Genomic DNA, 19,393 nt, shown 5'->3' with positions numbered 1-19,393 from the left:
AACACCGCTAGCAGTGACGGTCACAATCCCGTTGTGGGATAGTCAACACCGCTAGCAGTGACGGTCACAATCCCGTTGTGGGATAGTCAACACCGCTAACTGTGACGGTCACAATCCCGTTGTGGGATAGTCAACACCGCTAACATTAAGACGGGCATATCAGAGGGGGAGTAATAACCAGACCCGTATTTCATCTCATTCAGGGCATTTTCAATGGGCGATTGATATCAGCCCGGGTGGCAAGAAATTGGAGTTACGTCCCTTAGTGCGTCGTCTGCTCGGCTAGGTTTCCGTCGACGATGTCATCCAAACAAGGTGAAAATGTATTGCATTCACTTACAAACAGATTCATTTTACAATTTGATGTTATGGTAGATGATAAAAGGTTAGTATATGGCAGTTTTCATATCATACCCCATATCAACCCTCGACCCCCATATGAGCCCCCTGGCATTCGTCCCCCATATTGACCCCCTGACCTTCGGCCCTCGGGCTGATATGGGGTCTCAGGTTGATATGGGGTATGATATGAAACTTGCCATATAATAATCTCTATAGAAGGAAAGAAGGGTGTACATGATCTGCTGTGTCTAACTTAGCTGAGTGATCACTGCTTCAAGACATACGATTGTTTTTCTCTGGAAGAGGAACCGAACAAAATATGTACATGCCATTCACCATTTCCAGCGTACAATTTTATTCTCTTTTTTTTGTAAATTAGGATGGCAAAATTATTTTGTTGGAACAATTTGTTTATTTAGATTCAATTATGTACATTTCGTCATGATACAGATGTGGTATAGCTGTGATATAGCTGTGGCATAGATGTGATACAGATGTGGTATAGCCGTGGTATAGCTGTGGCAAAGATGTGATACAGATGTGGTATAGCCGTGGCATAGCTGTGGCATAGATGTGGTACTGCTGACTTCGAAGTACAACATTCACAACAAGATGAATATAATCATAACTAGTCATTTGTAAATGGGGATGAACACAAGTGCAAAAATATATGTTACAGAAACATTCATAATTATGGTCAAAATTTAAATGGTTTTGATCCGGTCAGTTGAAAATAACACATGTCCTTCTTCTAAGCCACGTTTTATGACTGTAGTCAGTGTAAAGAAGCTGACAATTGTTATCCTATCTGAATAGAGACAGTTTATTATTTTGACGCAAATACAATGCAATACTCAAGATAGAGGACAGTTTCCGAGTCCACATACCTGCAAGTGTCCCAGGGTGCCTTTGTACAAAACAACTTTAGCACAACGACTGTCCGTACGTCCATGTTAAGGTATGGGAGCTACGATCACCTTAGCGCAACGACTGTCCGTACGTCCATGTTAAGGTATGGGAGTTACGATCACCTTAGCGCAACGACTGTCCGTACGTCCATGTTAAGGTAAGGGAGTTACGATCACCTTAGCGCAACGACTGTCCGTACGTCCATGTTAAGGTATGGGAGTTACGATCACCTTAGCGCAACGACTGTCCGTACGTCCATGTTAATGTATGGGAGTTACGATCACCTTTGAAATAAGATCGCTCTGTACAACGGTACCCTGGATTGATAATACATTTTATGATTAAACTAACGTAACATTGTCAAAATAAACGTACTATGTACTCTGGGTTTCATTGTAATCATACACTTGTCTGTTGTTATGGAAACGCTAAGTCAACTGGACACTCCCTGCCTCATTCAAACCTGCCTTTAAACCGTATACATATCTCTTAAACACGACTTCTTGATTGATAATAATAGTCCATGGGTCTTCTGTAGTCTACGGAGAGTGTGTAAGTCGTGAAAGGGCCTGCACCAAGAGTATGAGTCCAAGAATGGCTACATTGGTGTGTACACCGACAGCTCCAGACGAGTACTTCCCGAGAACATTATCGTCGGCGTAGTTGACGAATGGCGTGGTTGGTGTTGTGGTCGTATAGGCTGGGATTGGCCGCACCGTGGACGCTATACATTTGGGTGTGTCCATCTCCTGGAGGTCGACCAAGATGTCTGACTCCACGCCGATCCAGAACATCTCCTTCTCCATCACAAAGGTGGCGCTGTCGTAAAGGGAGAGAATCACGTTACTGCATAGTTTGTATGAGTGAGTGAGTGACAGTGAGTGGTAACTAGTTAGTATGGCAGTGAATGATAACTAGTTAGTATAACAGTGGATTATAACTAGTTAGTATGACAGTGAGTGGTAACTAGTTAGTATAACAGTGGATTATAACTAGTTAGTATGACAGTGGATTATAACTAGAAAGTATGACAGTGGATTATAACTAGTTAGTATGACAGTGAATTATAACTAGTTAGTATGACAGTGAATGATAACTAGTTAGTATGACAGTGAATGGTAACTAGTTAGTATGACAATGGATGGTAACTAGTTAGTATGACAGTGAATGATCACTAGTTAGCATAACAGTGGATTATAACTAGTTAGTATGACAGTAAATGATAACTAGTTAGTATGACAGTAAATGATAACTAGTTAGTATGAAAGTGAATGATAACTAGTTAGTATGACGGTGAATGGTAACTAGTTAGTATGACAGTAAATGATAACTAGTTAGTATAACAGTGGATTATGACTAGTTAGTATGACAGTGGATTATAACTAGTTAGTATGACAGTGTCTGGTGGCTAGTATGATAGTGAAGCGATAGGAACATATGGGGACAGGAGAGGATATTTGTAGGTTTCCTTCTAGACATGTATCCCCCAATCAGGTAAACAGAGTTTTATCATTACATTTATATAGAGGTATCCTTACTCACCGAATGACCACGTGACCAGCCGGTGTGACAGGCGGCGTCCAGTAAATATCCTTCCGTGTTTTCTTTGACGGCATCTTGTGTGTCACCGCGGACTGCAATGGCGTAAATGCAACATTGTATCATCTGGCATACCAGATATCACATATAACGAACAAAATATACCATTATCATATGGTCTTTACTTATGAAACAACACAACATTGCAGAGAGAGTCGATGTCAAGATGTAAGCTCAATCTGATGGGATGTCCTTAGATCTTTGTTTAGTGGTGGCGTCTGATTTTAATGAGATTGATTGTAAACTTTATGTCACATATATAGCGAACGACCAAACTAAGGAAACTGGACACTAAGTGATAAATTATCATGGAGTGCAACTTTGCAATTGTACTGAGCGAGTGTGCTTTTACGTCGCCTTTAGCATAATGCCAGCAACATCACTACTGGGGACACCAGAAACAGGCTTCAAATATTGTACCCATGCGGGGAAATAGAACCTGCATTCTTGCATATTGACGTAGCTTCGGTGCATGTTTTTACTTCTGTTCAGTATATATTGTTTATGACAAAATGACAGTATGTAACATATTATGATTGTGTACTTTATCATATTTAGTAGGACTGAGTGAGTATGGTTTTACGCCGCGTTTACCAACAGTCCAACATTATCTCGGTGGGGGACACCGGAAATGGGCTTCACACCTTGTACCCATGTAGGAAATCGAAACCGGGTCTTCGGCGTGACGAGAGAACGCTTTAATCACTATCCTACCCCACCGCCCCTCATATGCGATGGAGATATGCTTCCTGATGCCCCCTGATATAAGTTGTGTTTGTTTTGTTTGTCTGTTTGTTGTTTAACGCCGCACTCAGCAATATTCCAACTATATGACGTCGGCCCTGTTATAAGTAACAAAGCTGTGGGTAAGATATCCTCCGATAACTCACATCATCGCATCCTTTGTCATATGTAATAAAATACATTATTGGATAAGCATAATTTTGTACGATTTCATAAGAAAAGAAACTTATGCAACACAATGTAACATTTCACATATGATGAAAGATGAAACTATAGTAACATGAAATGAAAGTCAAGCAATGTATTTACGTATGTGTAATGAAACTCGCGCAACATAATGTACTATTTATGTGTAATGAAACTCGCGCAACATCATGTACTATTCATTTGTAATGAAACTCGTGCAACATAATGTACTATTTATGTGTAATGAAACTCGCGCAACATCATGTACTATTCATTTGTAATGAAATTCGTGCAACATTATGTACTATTGATGTGTAATGAAACTCGCGCAACACATTATACTATTTATGTGTATTTAAACTCGCGCAACATCATGTACTATTCATTTGTAATGAAACTCGTGCAACATAATGTACTATTTATGTGTAATGAAACTTATGTAACATGATGTACCACTTATATGTAACTTATGTACTATGCTGTTTGCAACATTGTATCACCGTGGTATAGTTGGGAATATACATGTCATCGTATTCTAATTGTGTTGATCGATGCTCGTAATGTCAATCACTGGATTGTCTGGTTCAGACTCGATTAGTTACAGACCGCCGCCATATAGCTGGAATGTTAAACAACAAACAAACGAACAAATCTCTCTGAATACATAACAGCTTGTGTGTTAAATGTTTATTCTTGACTTATCTTACCAATGTGTTGTACCCGCGTCAACATAGATATACCCATTAAGCTGTTTTTATTGCAACAGATCCACGTAATGCCAAAACATCTGACACTCAATCAAATATACTCGCGCCAATGTGTCGTTGACGTGTTCTCAGCAAAAGTAACAACGTAGAAAGGACTTTTAAAGGGTACAATGAATTTATAATGAAACAGGGAATATTTTTCACTAACCAATGTGTCCATTCATACCAGTCATTTCAAAAATGTCTCTTTTTCTTGCACACAACACTGAGATTTCACAATAACGAGGAAAGTGCAGACAGGAAAAACAATACATCTTCTTGTAAAAAACACTGTTAAGATGTCCGCCCAGAACTTGCCGCAATTGCACATTGGTGCTCAATATTTCGTATTGAGGCAGTACCAGATTGTCTGCCTTCGAAGGAATCTTTACTTTTTCTTTACTTGTAAACAGTAGAGTCTCTGCGCTTGTGCACAGCAGACGTAATCCAAAATTGACATATCGCTTTTGGTTTCAAGAGGGTCAGTGAATGTGAAATAGAGTGACTGGATTTCTGGTCCATGGCTGGACTGTCTGATTTGCTTACAGCCAAACTGTGCTCGGATCAGCAAAGTCATAACATGGTAATTTGTCCAAGAAGTATAGCTTGAGCTTCAGGTACAATGATGATCTGATATTGTTCAATAGCCATCAAATGGCCAATTCCACTCATTTACCCACCTGAACCAGAAATGAAGTTTTATTGGTTTGGTTTGTAGTTTAACGCCGCACTCAGCAATATTCCAGCTATATGACGGCGGTCTGTAAATAATCGAGTCTGGACCAGACAATCCAGTGATTAACATCATGAGCATCGATCCACGTAATTGGGATCGATGACATGCATCAACCAAGTCAGCGAGCCTGACCATCCGATCCCGTTAGTCGCCTTTTATGACAAGCATAGTCACCTTTTACGGCAAGCATGGGTTGCTGAAGACCTTCTCTACCCCGGATCTTCACGGGTCCAGAAATAAAGGAGACCAGTGAGACTGCCGCATCTGTTTTACATCTATATCTATGCATAAAGATTTAGAGTGACAAAACACTCTCCACAAGTTTGTATTACAAGAAGGGTGATTTCAACTTTACAATACATCTTTCCTTTATGTTGAGCAATATTCCAGCAGCTCCAGCCTTTGTTGTCTACATTTCACATCTTTTGAGATACATTCGCCCATGCTCTTTCTGCCATACGTTCAAAGAGCATCATACGACTCCTGCTCAAAGATGTCTTCAAGGTTACAACATTCAAGGCCTGGGTAAAGCTTCCAGAACAAGTTACACCGTGGACATTGCATGTGGAGGACAATTCCAAATTGCAACTCTGCATGTGTTTGTGATGGATGCTACCGGCGGGACAGTGAGTGAGTGAGTGAGTATGGTTTTACGCCGCTTTTAGCAATATTCCAGCAATATCACGGCGGGGGGCACCATAAATGGGCTTCACACATTGTACCCATGTCGGGAATCGAACCCGGGTCTTCGGCGTGACGATCGAACGCTTTAACCACTAGGCTACCCGACCGCCCCCCGGCGGGACAGGATATACTAACCTTTTCGCATGCACGTAGTATCATCATCTCTGTTTGTTAGTGTTTCATAAACAACCCATGCTCGTGATAGAATTGGAAACTTACAATCGACTCTGCCTATAGCAGCTATTTCTTGTTGCTAGGGGTTTGTCGCTTCTAGTTACATGCCGCCGTCGCATGGCAAGAGTTGTACTGAGTGGCATTAGGTAGACTAACATTTAGTCTATGAAATCTTATATTACACAATACCCTTCTTGACTCTAAAATAAATTAAATAATTTTCCCTGTGCTGATTTTCATGTGGAACAGAGCTACCTAGAGCTGTCTAGACTTGCTTTTGTATACGTTTCTAGATTGTGTTTTTTTATAAAATAAATATAATCCACAGCCATGGTGCAGGACTAGGTATCAGGCAACAAACACATTTATTTTTGTGCAAATTTCGTGGGTGGTTGGTGCCGGTGGGACAGGACATGCTCACCCTTCTCGCGTACACCTAGCGTCATCACTGACTGTCAGTGACGACCGCCTCCGTGGTCTAGTGGTAGAGCGTCCGCCCGGAAAGCGGAAGGTCCGGGGTTCGATCCCCGGCCGCGTCATACCAAAAGACGTTAAAAGATGGTACTTGTTGTTACCCTGTCTGGCGCTCGGCATTAAGGGGCTAAAACAAGGACTGGTCGGCTCGGATTCAGTATACTGTGTCTGAGTGGGGTATTCATGTTAAACTGCGGCATGGTATCTCAGTGAGCTAGCACTATAAATCGGCATCAGTCCGGACTAGTACAAAGAGGCACACAAACACACACACGTACATGCACGTCGCTATATAAGTGCAATAATCTTGGACGCGACATTAAATCCCATTTCACCTCACCTGTCAGTGACCCCTTCACATAATTTCCCCGCTATATTGCCTGTTACGTCCTGTGGAATATGGTTCGTTTGAGGGTCGGGACTGGTTATTCTCTGGCCTTGACGTTAAATATTTATATGAAACTTGACTAAGGTACTAGCACCTGTATCGAAGGAAAAAAGCAGTTGAAATCCATAAATTAACCCTGTCTTCACTGACATTCCATCAGTGAGTGGGATATCGATATCTACCGTGAGAAAGCTAATCTGACACCCCTCTTTCAGGAATCCTTTAATATAATTCCAAATGATTCGAAATGAACATGACACTGGGTCAGTTCATCTCTTTACAAATATAAAACGTCATCTCGATGATCCGTCTAAACAGAGGAATTCTCATAATCTCCGTTATCTCGAACTGACAAGGGAGACAACTGGCCAAGTCCTCTAAGGCGCCGAAATTCGCAGTGCAGAGTTCCATCCCTTGAGCACGTCAGAAACCTATGATCATGGGTTCGAATCCCGGTTCGCCCTGATAATGTTTCTAGGTTTATGAGCACCATACCCACGCTCCTGGGTTTCACCAAAGTGGTAAACGTCTGAGACCTACATTACTTCAGTAAATGCTCCCACATTATAGCTGGAATATATGTTCAAAGCGAGTTTAACCCAGCTCACTCACTCACTCTAACTGACAATAGGATAGGAGGCTCACGTGTATTTTGCCAAAACAGTGTTGTGCTTCCAATTCATTGTCGTTGATGGTGAAGGAGCCGATGACCTCAGTGACGTTGACGCGACATCCCACTCGCCGAGCCTGCACGAAGACACCACGGAAATACCCGACTGTTGCGATCAGGCTGACTGTGCAGGGTAGAAAAAAACCATGTAGGTTAATATGACCAATACCACCGTGTTGTTCGTGCATACAGATGGACAGTTCATGTTAGGATTATGTTTTCCTTCTTGTCTTACTGCAAACATTCAGTAGTAATAAAGATCATATTTCGCTTTTCAACTACTATGTTTTAGAAAGGCAGATTACTTGTTTGACTGACTGAATATTTGCATAAACATCTTTTTACTTCATCTTGTTGCTTCTTTGCAATGTGTTATTTAAAATTATAGCTAAAATGGATAGAATTATCATTAAACCGCCCGCACGTTATCAGAAATGAGCGGGCCACTGTAACTTGATAATGCCCTCATATTGCTTGACGACGGGCCATTATCAAGCCCGTTGTTAGGTGACGTCATAGGGTAGAGAAAATGACGTCCCGAATTATAGTGACGTCATCTGGTTTGTTCTATGACGTTTCCATATTTGTAAAATGTGGTCAGTGAGATTCGTGTTGATTGCAGTAAGTGTTTCAAAACCGATGTTGTTGTTTCTTTTTATTTGATAACAAATTCCATCCATTTTAGCTATAATAACGGTAACGCTCTTTTTCAGGGCATTATCATTTGCAGAAGCCCTCGGTCTTTTCAACTGCCCTCCTTCGTCGGGCAGTTAATAGAAAACCTCGGGCTTCTGCAAATGATAATGCCCTGAAAAATAGCGTTACCCTTCTATTATAGCTAAAATGGATAGAATTATCATAAAAACGCCCGCATGTTATCAGAAATGAGCGGGCCACTGTAACTTGATAATGCCCTCATATTACTTGACGACGGGCCATTATCACGCCCGTTGTTAGGTGACGTCATAGGATAGGGATAGGTGACGTAACGTTCAATAGTGACGTTATCTGGTTTGTTCTTTGACGTTTCAATATTTGTAAAGTGGGTCAGTGACATTCGTGTTGATTGCAGTAAATGTTTCAAAACCGATATTGTTGTTCCTTTTTATTTGATAACAAATTCCATCAATTTTAGCTATAATAAAGGTAACGCTATTTTTCAGGGCATTATCATTTGCAGAAGCCCTCGGTCTTTTCAACTGCCCTCCTTCGTCGGGCAGTTAATGGAAGACCTCGGGCTTCTGCAAATGATAATGCCCTGAAAAATAGCGTTACCCTTATAACACATTGCAAAGACAAAATTTACGTAGTTGCAGTACTGAATGTTTGCATAAACATCGTACTTTAAACAATTGTATTTGGATCACATTTCGGTTTTAAAATAGCCTTAACTTTAACTTAACCTGAACTTTAATGACAATTCATGTATCATCTTTTGGAACGTTTTAGTACTTGTACTACTGAATGCTTTCATGAACATATTACTTTTGATGATTATATTTGGATTTAGATAGTATTTGTTTCATATGTAGCTTATTTTGTACTTAGTACTCCAGGGTACCGTTTCACAAAGCAGTCGTAAGTCTTACGTGCGTGTAAAACTGGCGTAACTCGGAATTACTGAACTAGGGGCGTTCACATAGCTAGTGTAATATTACGTCCGTGTAAACTCTACGTGTGGTCTTCGGTGGTAGAAATATTTACGCAAGCGATAAAGATGGCAATCAATCTGAACAAATAATTGGAATAATTAAATTTGCAAGGTCACCTGCACTGATGAGCATCTTACTTTTTATGGTTGTATTGGGGTCATATTTCTTCTTTGGTACTGTGATCCTGTAGGGGGAGGGGGAGACCTGAGCCTCAGTGCCGTGTCCGGAGGGGAACATGTCCCCACAGGCCATGACGGGAGCCCCCCCTGGGTAGCAGGATGCCGGAGGACATGCCAGGAATGTCCACAGTAAGACGCTGGACACCACGGAACTGACCAGGCCACTGGGCCGACTCTGAGAAAAGAAGCAAACAGCATTGTTAGGTGGAACTGGTGTATTGATACAGGGTCTGACGGACAATGGGTAAGTTGGTGGACAGAAAAAAAGTTAGAAATATAACAAACATTGATTCTTTTTATAGTTATTTGGATATCGTGACCTTTGTGTGACTAACTGATGAGGGAAGAGCCCATCTGGGTCGGCCATGTTCAGCTTTTGCGTACACATGAGCTGAACATACATGTGCGGGATTCTGTTGCAAATAGAGAAGACCATTCCAACAAACACTCTGGGAAGAGAAGGGATTTGAAGTTGTCTACGGAAAACAATATTTAGACAACAGAAAAAGGAGACTAGATCATATTGACCATCCCAGACAGTTTAATTCCAAATGCAATTATTTAACACATTGTACCTATATACAGGGATATTTCCCATCGAACTCGGGCTTTCGGTATGACGACTCCAGCGCCCCCAACTTCATGCATTCTTATTGTCTAATGATTCAAGTGCCACATGAATACATTAAGAAAGCATAGATTGGTGTATTTATATGCGATTCTTGTATGCATCGCTTTGTTTGTTTGTACAGTTGTTAAACGCCGCACTCAGCAATATTCCAGCGCTGTAAATAATCGAGTCTGAACCAGACAATCCACTGATTGATGTCATGTGCATCGATCCACGCAATTAGGATACGATGACAACAACCAAGTCGGCGAGCCTGACGCCGAACCCGTTAGTCGCCTCTTGCGACAAGCATAGTCGCCTTTTACGGCAAGCATGGGTTGCTGAAGACCTATTCTACCCCGGACCTTCACCGGTAGTATGCATCGCTATATCCAGTTATATGTATGTATGCATGCAGGCGTCTGTATAAGTATTCCTGTATTCCTATTCCTATATTTACGCTTGTATACGGACATGCAATATTCATGTGTATCGTGCACCCACTTCAAATCAACCCTGAGACTGCATATGTTTTAATTCAAGACGCCCAAAGACTAATTTGTTTGTCTGCTAAAGCAAATTTCAATCAATACCCAATCTATAATTAATGACGACCAAAGTTACACAGACATTTCCTGGGTTTTCGACATGGCACTGATTTCTAAACACGCAACGTGAACGCCTAGACAGGAAATAAGTGTTAGAAACTGGACCACATCTATGCTATTTTATTTGGGTCCAACGAAAGGAACAGAAAAGTAAAACCAGTTTCTTTGTTTCTTTGTTGTTTAATGCCGCACTCAGCAATATTCCAGCTATATGACGGCGGTCTGTACATAATCGAGTCTGGACCAGACAATCAATCAATCAGTTTATTCATATATAACTGTAAGGCCACAGGCCCATAGTACAGAATACATGACAATGTGGAAGCGGTTAGGAATGTTACAAGGATTCATTTCTTAATAATATGGCATGATATATAAAGAGAGAGAGAGATTTTGTATAGCCGTTTTGCTCACATGTGAAATTAAAGAGATAAACTTGTATTTATTTGGATGTACATAGTATTTCTGTTCAATATATTTTTTCTTTAAATTATCATATTTACAACATACAAGTAGAAAATGAAATTCATCTTCGACAACATTTAGAGAACATTGTTTACATAATCTTAAACATTTGGGTATTTTGTTGTGCCTGCCAACTTCAACCATTAACCTGTGTGAGCTGCATCTAAATTGTGTTAATGATATTCTGCATTTTCTTATATTTACATCAGTAAAATATTTTTCTGCGCATATTTGCATTTTAAAATATCTATCATATTCGCATTTGCTAGAAACATCTACAGTAGATCTCCATGTTTGAAAGTACATGTCAAAAAGCGTCTGCCTTATTTTCGATATGAACATGGCATGATTCTCTAAGAAACATTGGTTTTCCCAGATGTAACCATACCCACATTTATACAGTAGACATTTAACATTGTATGCCCAATTTTGATCTCCATTCTTTTCATACAATAGCATCATATTATAACATTTTTTTGGCAATCTACTTACTGGCATTTTTAGTAATTTTAACCAGTATCTTATGATTTTTAAGTAGTGAAATATATACAAGGGCATGCGACCACATTCACCATAAACCATTACGTTAGACGTACTATGTTTAACACCAAGAAATCTTTTGCATGCGTATAAATGTACGGATTCAATTTCTTTAGCCTCTGCAAAACCCCATATTTCTGAACCATAGGAAAGAATAGGAGCTATTTTTGTGTCAAAGATTTTGAAAAAAGATTTATAAGCACACTCGCTAAAATGTTCAAACGTTTGTAAAATGCCCAATAGCATCTTTTTAGCTTGGATTCAGGGAGTGACATCATGAGCATTGATCCACGCAATTGGGATACGATAACATGCATCAACAAAGTCAGCGTGCCTGACCACTCGATCCCGTTAGTCGCCTCTTCCGACAAGCATGGGCAGCTGAAGACATATTCTAACCGTCTCGGGTAAAAAACAGTTGCATAATGAGGGTCTAGACAGAAGGAGTATAACGATTGATCGGGATTTTGTATCAAGAATAGATATTTTTCATCTAACTATGCACCTGAATATTGTAAAAGAAAAACACATTGCAATAATGTAATTTTTGTGGCAGACAATTACTGGCTTTTTTTTCAATAGTCTGAAACACAATTTATTTTTTCCGATAAAATTCCAGATGCCGCAATACTGTCCATGCAAAAATACCGTTATTTGTTTACTTTTTACCAAAAATGTACACTGTTTGAAGAACTGCACGTGTATCAATTCACAAATGATAGTGAGGTAAACAAATACTAGTACATAAATAAATAAATAAATGAATAAATAAATAAATAAATAAATAAATAAATAAATAAATAAATAAATAAATAAATAAATAAATAAATAAATAAATAAATAAATAAATAAACGTTTGACTTTTTGAAATCACCAACAACAACATCCTGAGCAATCTAGGGCTTGGTGGACGTGTTTCACTTTATAATGCAAGCGGGGAGTGTACATTGAGTTACATTGTAGGGCGGTGGGGGTACGCATGAAGCAATAGGTGCGGGGGTCACACACACAGTAGGACAGGGATCAACAGGCAAATGTATGGTTATTATGGTGTCAGTCAATCGTACGCTAGCTATATTCTGTTGCTAATTGTAGAGCAGATGTTGAAGGTATATTGTTGTTTGGGCTTGATTTTGTCATGTTACCGAGACCACGTGCCTATGACCCAGGAGGCCACACCTAGGGACTGGTTCATGGTATGGTAATATGGCTCGTCGTGTTGAGTGTGCCTGTGTTCACCTCCACCGATGAGTGAAATTACCTTTTTTAAATCTCAATATCTTGTTCCAGTCGGTATTGCATTAAGGGTGTTTATCTTCCAAAACTGGCTCCCACAGGAGATATCGCTTGGGTGAGATATCTATATTGCAGATATATATGAAATTGCATCACGATGTTTTGCAGACTATTGTGACGTCATTGTTACCATGACGTCACAATCAAATGACACCACTAATCACTCTGCTACTGAAGCTACTGTCTACAAACGGAAAAAGTTGGAAGAATGATCTCACCCTAATGTAATTTGATATCAAATATATCAACACTCGACGATAAAAGTGGAAAAACTCCTCGGCAAGCCTTGGAGTATTTCCACTTTTATCAACTCGTGTTGATATATTTCGCATCAAAAGACACTCGGGTGAGATTCTCTATGAATTGTACAAATAGTTTGGTCGTGTTCTCCGTAATGAGCGGCCATTTTTCCTCGTGGTCGGCGTTATATTGACGATTGCTTACGTGTGGCATTGTTTGTGAATAAACGTGCGCAAAGATGTTTCTTTTGTTTTTATTTAACTATTTATTCTTTGAGGTATAGTGTGGGTTTGAAATAGAATCACTGCTTGGCACATGTCTAGATCTGGTCACAAACACCGAGACAGTAATCTCTGGTTTATCCAGTGAAAGTATAAGGCTTACACAGTGATATTGCAAATGTGGTACCTTTATTGTAATCCCCCACAATGGATTTTTAACTATGTCAATATTATTTCGACAGTAACAAACATATCCTCGATAGTCATCCCAATTAGGACCGCCTCCGTGGTCTAGTGGTATAGAGCGTCCGCCCGGAGAGCGGAAGGTTCCCAGCTACCACACAACGTTGTGGTAAGGTTGTGGATTGATAACGTCGTGATACAACGTTGTCACAACGGTATTATAACATCACCGGGCAACGTAATTTGTTTGTTTCTCATGTGCTGGTCAACACTTGGAAAAAATATGACAACCGTCCAACAACGTGGGCGATGGGGTAGCCTTGTGGTTCAGCCTTCGTGATGAAGACCCTGGTTCGATTCCTCACGTGTGTGTACCTATTTCTGGTTTCCCCCGCCGTTATATTGCTGGAATGTTGCTTAAATGGCGTAAAACCATACACACTCACTCACGCAACGTTGTTACGACGTGAAAAAGATGTACTGCAAAACGTTGGTCACAACGTCCATGGTTGTCAAGTGATAAGGTTGTTTGTAACGTTTTGTTGGTAATGTTATAATATTACGTCCATGCAACGTAATTCTGGTCACTACTGGACGTAATATTACAACATTACCACTTAAACGTTATATACAACATTATCACAACGAAAAATACAACGTTACCACTGCGTCCAAATAAAACGTTACCACAACGTAAAATACAACGTTGGCACAACATAACTATAACGTGCCCATAATATGACGTATCACAACGTTAGGCCACAACGTTGTGGCAACATAAATGGGAGTCCACAAAATAACGTTGTATGAACGTAGTATAATAACGTTACCACAACGTAACAATAACGTGCACATAACGTTGTAAATACGTAAATATGACGTATTATAACGTTAGGCCACAACGTTGTGACTACATAAATGGGAGTCCACAGAATAACGTTGTATGGACGTAATATCCCAACGTTACAACAACGTGAAATTGTTAGCTGGGTTCGGGGTTCGATCCCCGGCCGAGTCATACCAAAAGACGTTAAAAGATGGTACTTGTTGTTACCCTGTCTGGCGCTCGGCATTAGGGGCTAAAACAAGGACTGGTCAGTTTCCTGTGTCTGAGTGGGGTATTCTTGTGAAACTGCGGCGTGCTATCTTGCACTATAAATCGGTATCAGTCCGGACTAGTACAAGCAGCCACACACACACACATGTGCATGCACATCGCTATATAAGTGCAATAATCTTGGACGTGACGTTAAACCCCATTCACCTCAGATTATCCATAAGGGACAAACCAAAGGTGTACTATAAAATTCTGACAGAAAAAGTAGTTCGAGGGGCACGTTTCGTCACTTGTTTGTCACGTAACTTTTCAATCCAAATGTCGTAACACCACCACGCACACTGAAAATATTGGAACCCTTTTTTAAACAATACCCCTCTGTTAAATCTAAGCCCTGTCACAATTTTTTATCGACTACAGCGCATTTCTGAGCATTGACCCAAAAATTCTGCAAGAAAGTGCCAAAGGATGATGGCATTTGGCTTAATAGAAGCATGAGCGGGGGGCATTGTGATCGGGGGCAAATTTGGCAAAGGCAATAGGTTTGGTGAAGGAGTTTTGGCACGAATTTTGCAGTTAAATTGATTAATAGCCTGCGTATTCGCATAAGACGAATGGACCTATTTCAAAACACGGGCTTTACTTAAATCCAGGGAAGGTTACATCATTTGTGTCACAAGTCACGTGACATTTATTCTACTTAAAAATCACACGTGACTAATCCCGCTGTAAATTCCCTCTAAGCGGAGATTGCACGGAGAAATTATCTTGCTACCCTAAGTCTAACACATTAAATCTCTCTCGACTTCATTGTACAAAACAAAGATTTTACCTTATTGATTTTTGGTTTTCGACTGACTGTGGTAAGGCATCTTGATCTCCAAGGTTAAACGAAATAGATGGTGTATTTTACATGGAAGAACGTGCCAACAATCACTTACAATTCATCATTCTACAAATGATTGCTTTATTAATCCCCTTTTTCCATGAAAATAATGACACTGATATTCCTCCCCCGATTTGACACCAATTGTCGTTGGGATTTTTTCCTTGACCCCTATACGTATTAACGGGGCATCAAACGAAAGGTGTTTTGGTATACAGGGAAACCCCGTTGATCCGGACGGTTCCGTTCCCCTTGTAATGGTTCGGATTGACAAATGTCCGGATAATTGAATCATGGATACTTAGTAATGTCCCTTTGATTTTGTTCAGACGATTCCAACAGTAACCGTATTAAGGTTTAATTGTACAAAATCAATCATTTATCAATGTACCATGTATCGTCCAAGTTATCATAATACTTTTACTTCCTATATTGATAAATTCATACAATCGCATTTACTTTTGTGTTGGGGTATTTTATTGCGAAAAAAACTCCTTTAGCATTTCAAAGATGCATGCATTGCACATTCACAAAGGGAGATTGTTACCAGTGTATTAAGGCGCCGTATGTGCACTGTGTTGATGCAGATTTTAATATTTGAATTGAGATAAAAATACTCTACTCAAATACTTAAAACATATAACCCAGTGTCAGTTTTATTTTGTAACCCTCACTCGTCAAATACAAAACAAATGATAAATTTGTTTTTTAAATAGTAAGCCCATTGTGCGTATGAACAGCTCACTGTGTCACATATTCAGGACTTGTTTGACTCCAGAACTTTACATGAACTTGTTCTTTTAATAGCCGTAGTCCTTATATGCATTCTCAGGGTTTCTAAAGACGACATGATGTTTATGTTGAAGTATATTACACCGGGGGAAACGTTAAGCTCCATAATAGCATCCTGTGTTGTCATATTTATTCTGAGGAAACACATTTATGTCTGTAGATATACCCATGTATTCTGAGGAAACACATTTGTGTCTGTTGATATACCTATGTATTCTGAGGAAAAACATATGTGTCTGTTGATATACCTATGTATTCTGAGGAAACAATATGTGTCTGTTGATATACCCATGTATTCTGAGGAAACACATTTGTGTCTGTTGATATACCCATGTATTCTGAGGAAACACATTTGTGTCTGTTGATATACCCATGTATTCTGAGGAAACACATTTGTGTCTGTTGATATACCCAGGTATTCTGAGGAAACACATTTGTGTCTGTAGATATCCACATGTATTCTGAGGAAACACATTTGTGTCTGTTGATATACCCAGGTATTCTGAGGAAACACATTTGTGTCTGTTGATATACCCAGGTATTCTGAGGAAACACATTTGTGTCTGTTGATATACCCATGTATTCTGAGGAAACACATTTATGTCTGTAGATATCCACATGTATTCTGAGGAAACACATTTGTGTCTGTTGATATACCCAGGTATTCTGAGGAAACACATTTGTGTCTGTTGATATACCAAGGTATTCTGAGGAAACACATTTGGGTCTGTTGGTATACCTATGTATTCTGAGGAAACACATTTGGGTCTGTTGATATACCCATATTAGTGGCATACCCGTATTGAAAAACAGGCATCGGAATATGTTTTCGAATGAATATCTTGCAGCAGTTGCATGGTGGGGTGAAATAGGATTTAACGTCGTGCTAAGAACATTCAACATATTATATAGCGTGTGTGAGAGTGTGATCGTGCGTGCGTGCGTGCGTGCGTGTGATTGTACTCGTCCTGACATATGACGGTTTTATTGTGCTAGTCCACTGAGACACCATGTCGCAGTTTTAACATGGATGCCTCGCTCCGAGTTGCCCACTCCTTGTTTAATCCCCTTAATGTCTAGCGTCAGGCAGGGTAACAACAAGTACCACCTTCTATCGTCTTTCAGTATTACGCAGCCAGGGATCGAACCACCGACATTCCGCTCCCCGAGCAGACGCTCAATCCACTACACCACGGAGGAGGTCCAACAGCATTAGGTATTTGACTGAACTTTTAATTGGCTCACCTGCTTCTTTGCGTCACATGGTAAGACCAAGCACATGCGACTATCTAGAGGAACATACGGTGTACCACCCTTTCTAAAAGATTTAGGTGGTATCTTAGACATATATCGACCCGTGAAAGATCCGGGTAAGAATAGGTCTTCAGTAACCCATGCGTGCCGTAAAAGGCGACGATGCTTGTCGTAAGAGGCGACTAACGGGATCGGGTTGTCAGGCTCGCTGACTTGGTTGATGCAAGTCATCGTATCCAATTGCGTGGATCGATGCTTATGATGTCAGTCACTGGATTGTCTGGTCCAGATCCTTTTATTTACAGACCGCCGTCGCATAGCTTAAATTTTGCTGAGTTACGCGTTACACAACAAACAAATAAACAAATAAACAAACTTAGACATATCAAAATGAGATCAATGGCATATGTAGACATTTCTGATTTATGGGAGTTCGGGATATATGAAAATATAGAAGTGGTGTTTAGCGTTTTTCCAGGTGTCTATCTACACGTATGTAAATTAGTCTGTATCTGAAATTGACATAGGAAAATGAACGAGTGTTTTGATACAAATATGATTCATTTCCAGACCATCTCAACGCGACACGCCATTGCAACATACAGATCTGGGTGGGTTATGACCATGTTACATGCATGTTTCAATGCTCTGCAGATAGAGGACAGAACGGTTCGTTTTCGTAAAACCGTTAACCATAAATGCATGTACAAAAGTAGTTAATGAAGACTTTATAAAGAAAAGAAATAATAAACTTGCTTACCATTTTAGTCGTGCAAGAAAGATCTAGTGCATTACAATCCAACGGTATCAGCGTTTATGATTGTCCCATGTACCGTTGGTTCATTGTATCATGTGGATGGGGAGTTTGTCGTCACTGACACCGAGCTTAGATTGCACACGACACGGCGCCTTGATTGGTCCTTTAACTTGACAATTCGATCAAATATTTGAGATGACAGTTAGCACCGACACGTGTTCGTATTGACACTGAACAATACACTCCCAAATACGTCTCCAATTGCTGTTAATTTAACAGCTGTGAATAAACACTTATTTCACCTTCATCACCTGCCTCACTTCTGAATCGGGATTCGCATGAAGCAACTCCTTTGACATTCATATCACAGGATTTTGGAGAGCCGACGACTTTTCCGTTTGGATGATCATTTGAGGCATGTTTAGGTTTCGGACTATTGTTAGTGTCTACAAAGGTTAACCAGGCGAAGGGATGGTTGTTTGGTTGTCGTGAGGACAAAGACATTTCTGACCTCAAGAAAAACAAAGGCCGTTTTTTGTTTGTTTGTTGGTGAGAATCCACCAACTCGAGCCACGAACGCTGCAAACGTAGAATGGCGGCAGCAGCCGAAATGAAACACACACACTCTTTACACCTAAGTCAACCTGTCAGCCAGAGCCTCTCCATTGAGACGGGAGGGGAGAGGCTGTTGGTGGGACGCTCGAGGCTGAGACGGGCCAGGGAGACAATTCACTATCTAAAAGAATCAAAATTCCGAATTATGATACAGCTGCCAAAGATCGTTTAAGGACGACCAAACGCGGCCACTGGTAGAAGGGGTGTGAAAATACTACGTTTTTAGCTAAATCCTTATCAAATTTATTTTGTCGGATACCTTCTTTGAGGCTCAATGTTTGCAAACTCCTTTGAGGCTAGACGTCATATTTCTAGCGTGTGTGTTTTGAGATTTAATTGTCAAATTTGTTCACAGGGATCAACGAAATTGTTTTCTTTTTTTATCT

The 19,393-nt window shown here is 40.2% G+C and overlaps 1 protein-coding gene across 1 annotated transcript; it reads right to left on the bottom strand.

Annotated features, from left to right (window-relative positions):
* Nucleotides 1-748: 748 nt before the first annotated feature.
* LOC124143881 (putative defense protein) lies at nucleotides 749-18,721 on the bottom strand. Its single transcript, XM_046513038.2, has 5 exons — nucleotides 18,396-18,721; nucleotides 9,442-9,658; nucleotides 7,628-7,776; nucleotides 2,794-2,885; nucleotides 749-2,070 (listed from the first exon to the last, which is right to left on the bottom strand). Exons 1-5 carry the CDS (start codon nucleotides 18,396-18,398, stop codon nucleotides 1,791-1,793), a joined length of 741 nt encoding a protein of 246 aa, XP_046368994.2. The 5' UTR covers nucleotides 18,399-18,721; the 3' UTR covers nucleotides 749-1,790.
* Between the last annotated feature and the right edge of the window lie 672 nt (nucleotides 18,722-19,393).

Source organism: Haliotis rufescens, unplaced genomic scaffold (assembly GCF_023055435.1).
Source record: "Haliotis rufescens isolate VD_foot unplaced genomic scaffold, xgHalRufe1.0.p SCAF_2, whole genome shotgun sequence".
Taxonomy (NCBI): domain Eukaryota; kingdom Metazoa; phylum Mollusca; class Gastropoda; order Lepetellida; family Haliotidae; genus Haliotis; species Haliotis rufescens.
Note: the sequence above shows the minus strand (reverse complement) of the source record. Positions and strands in the feature narration are given on the sequence as shown.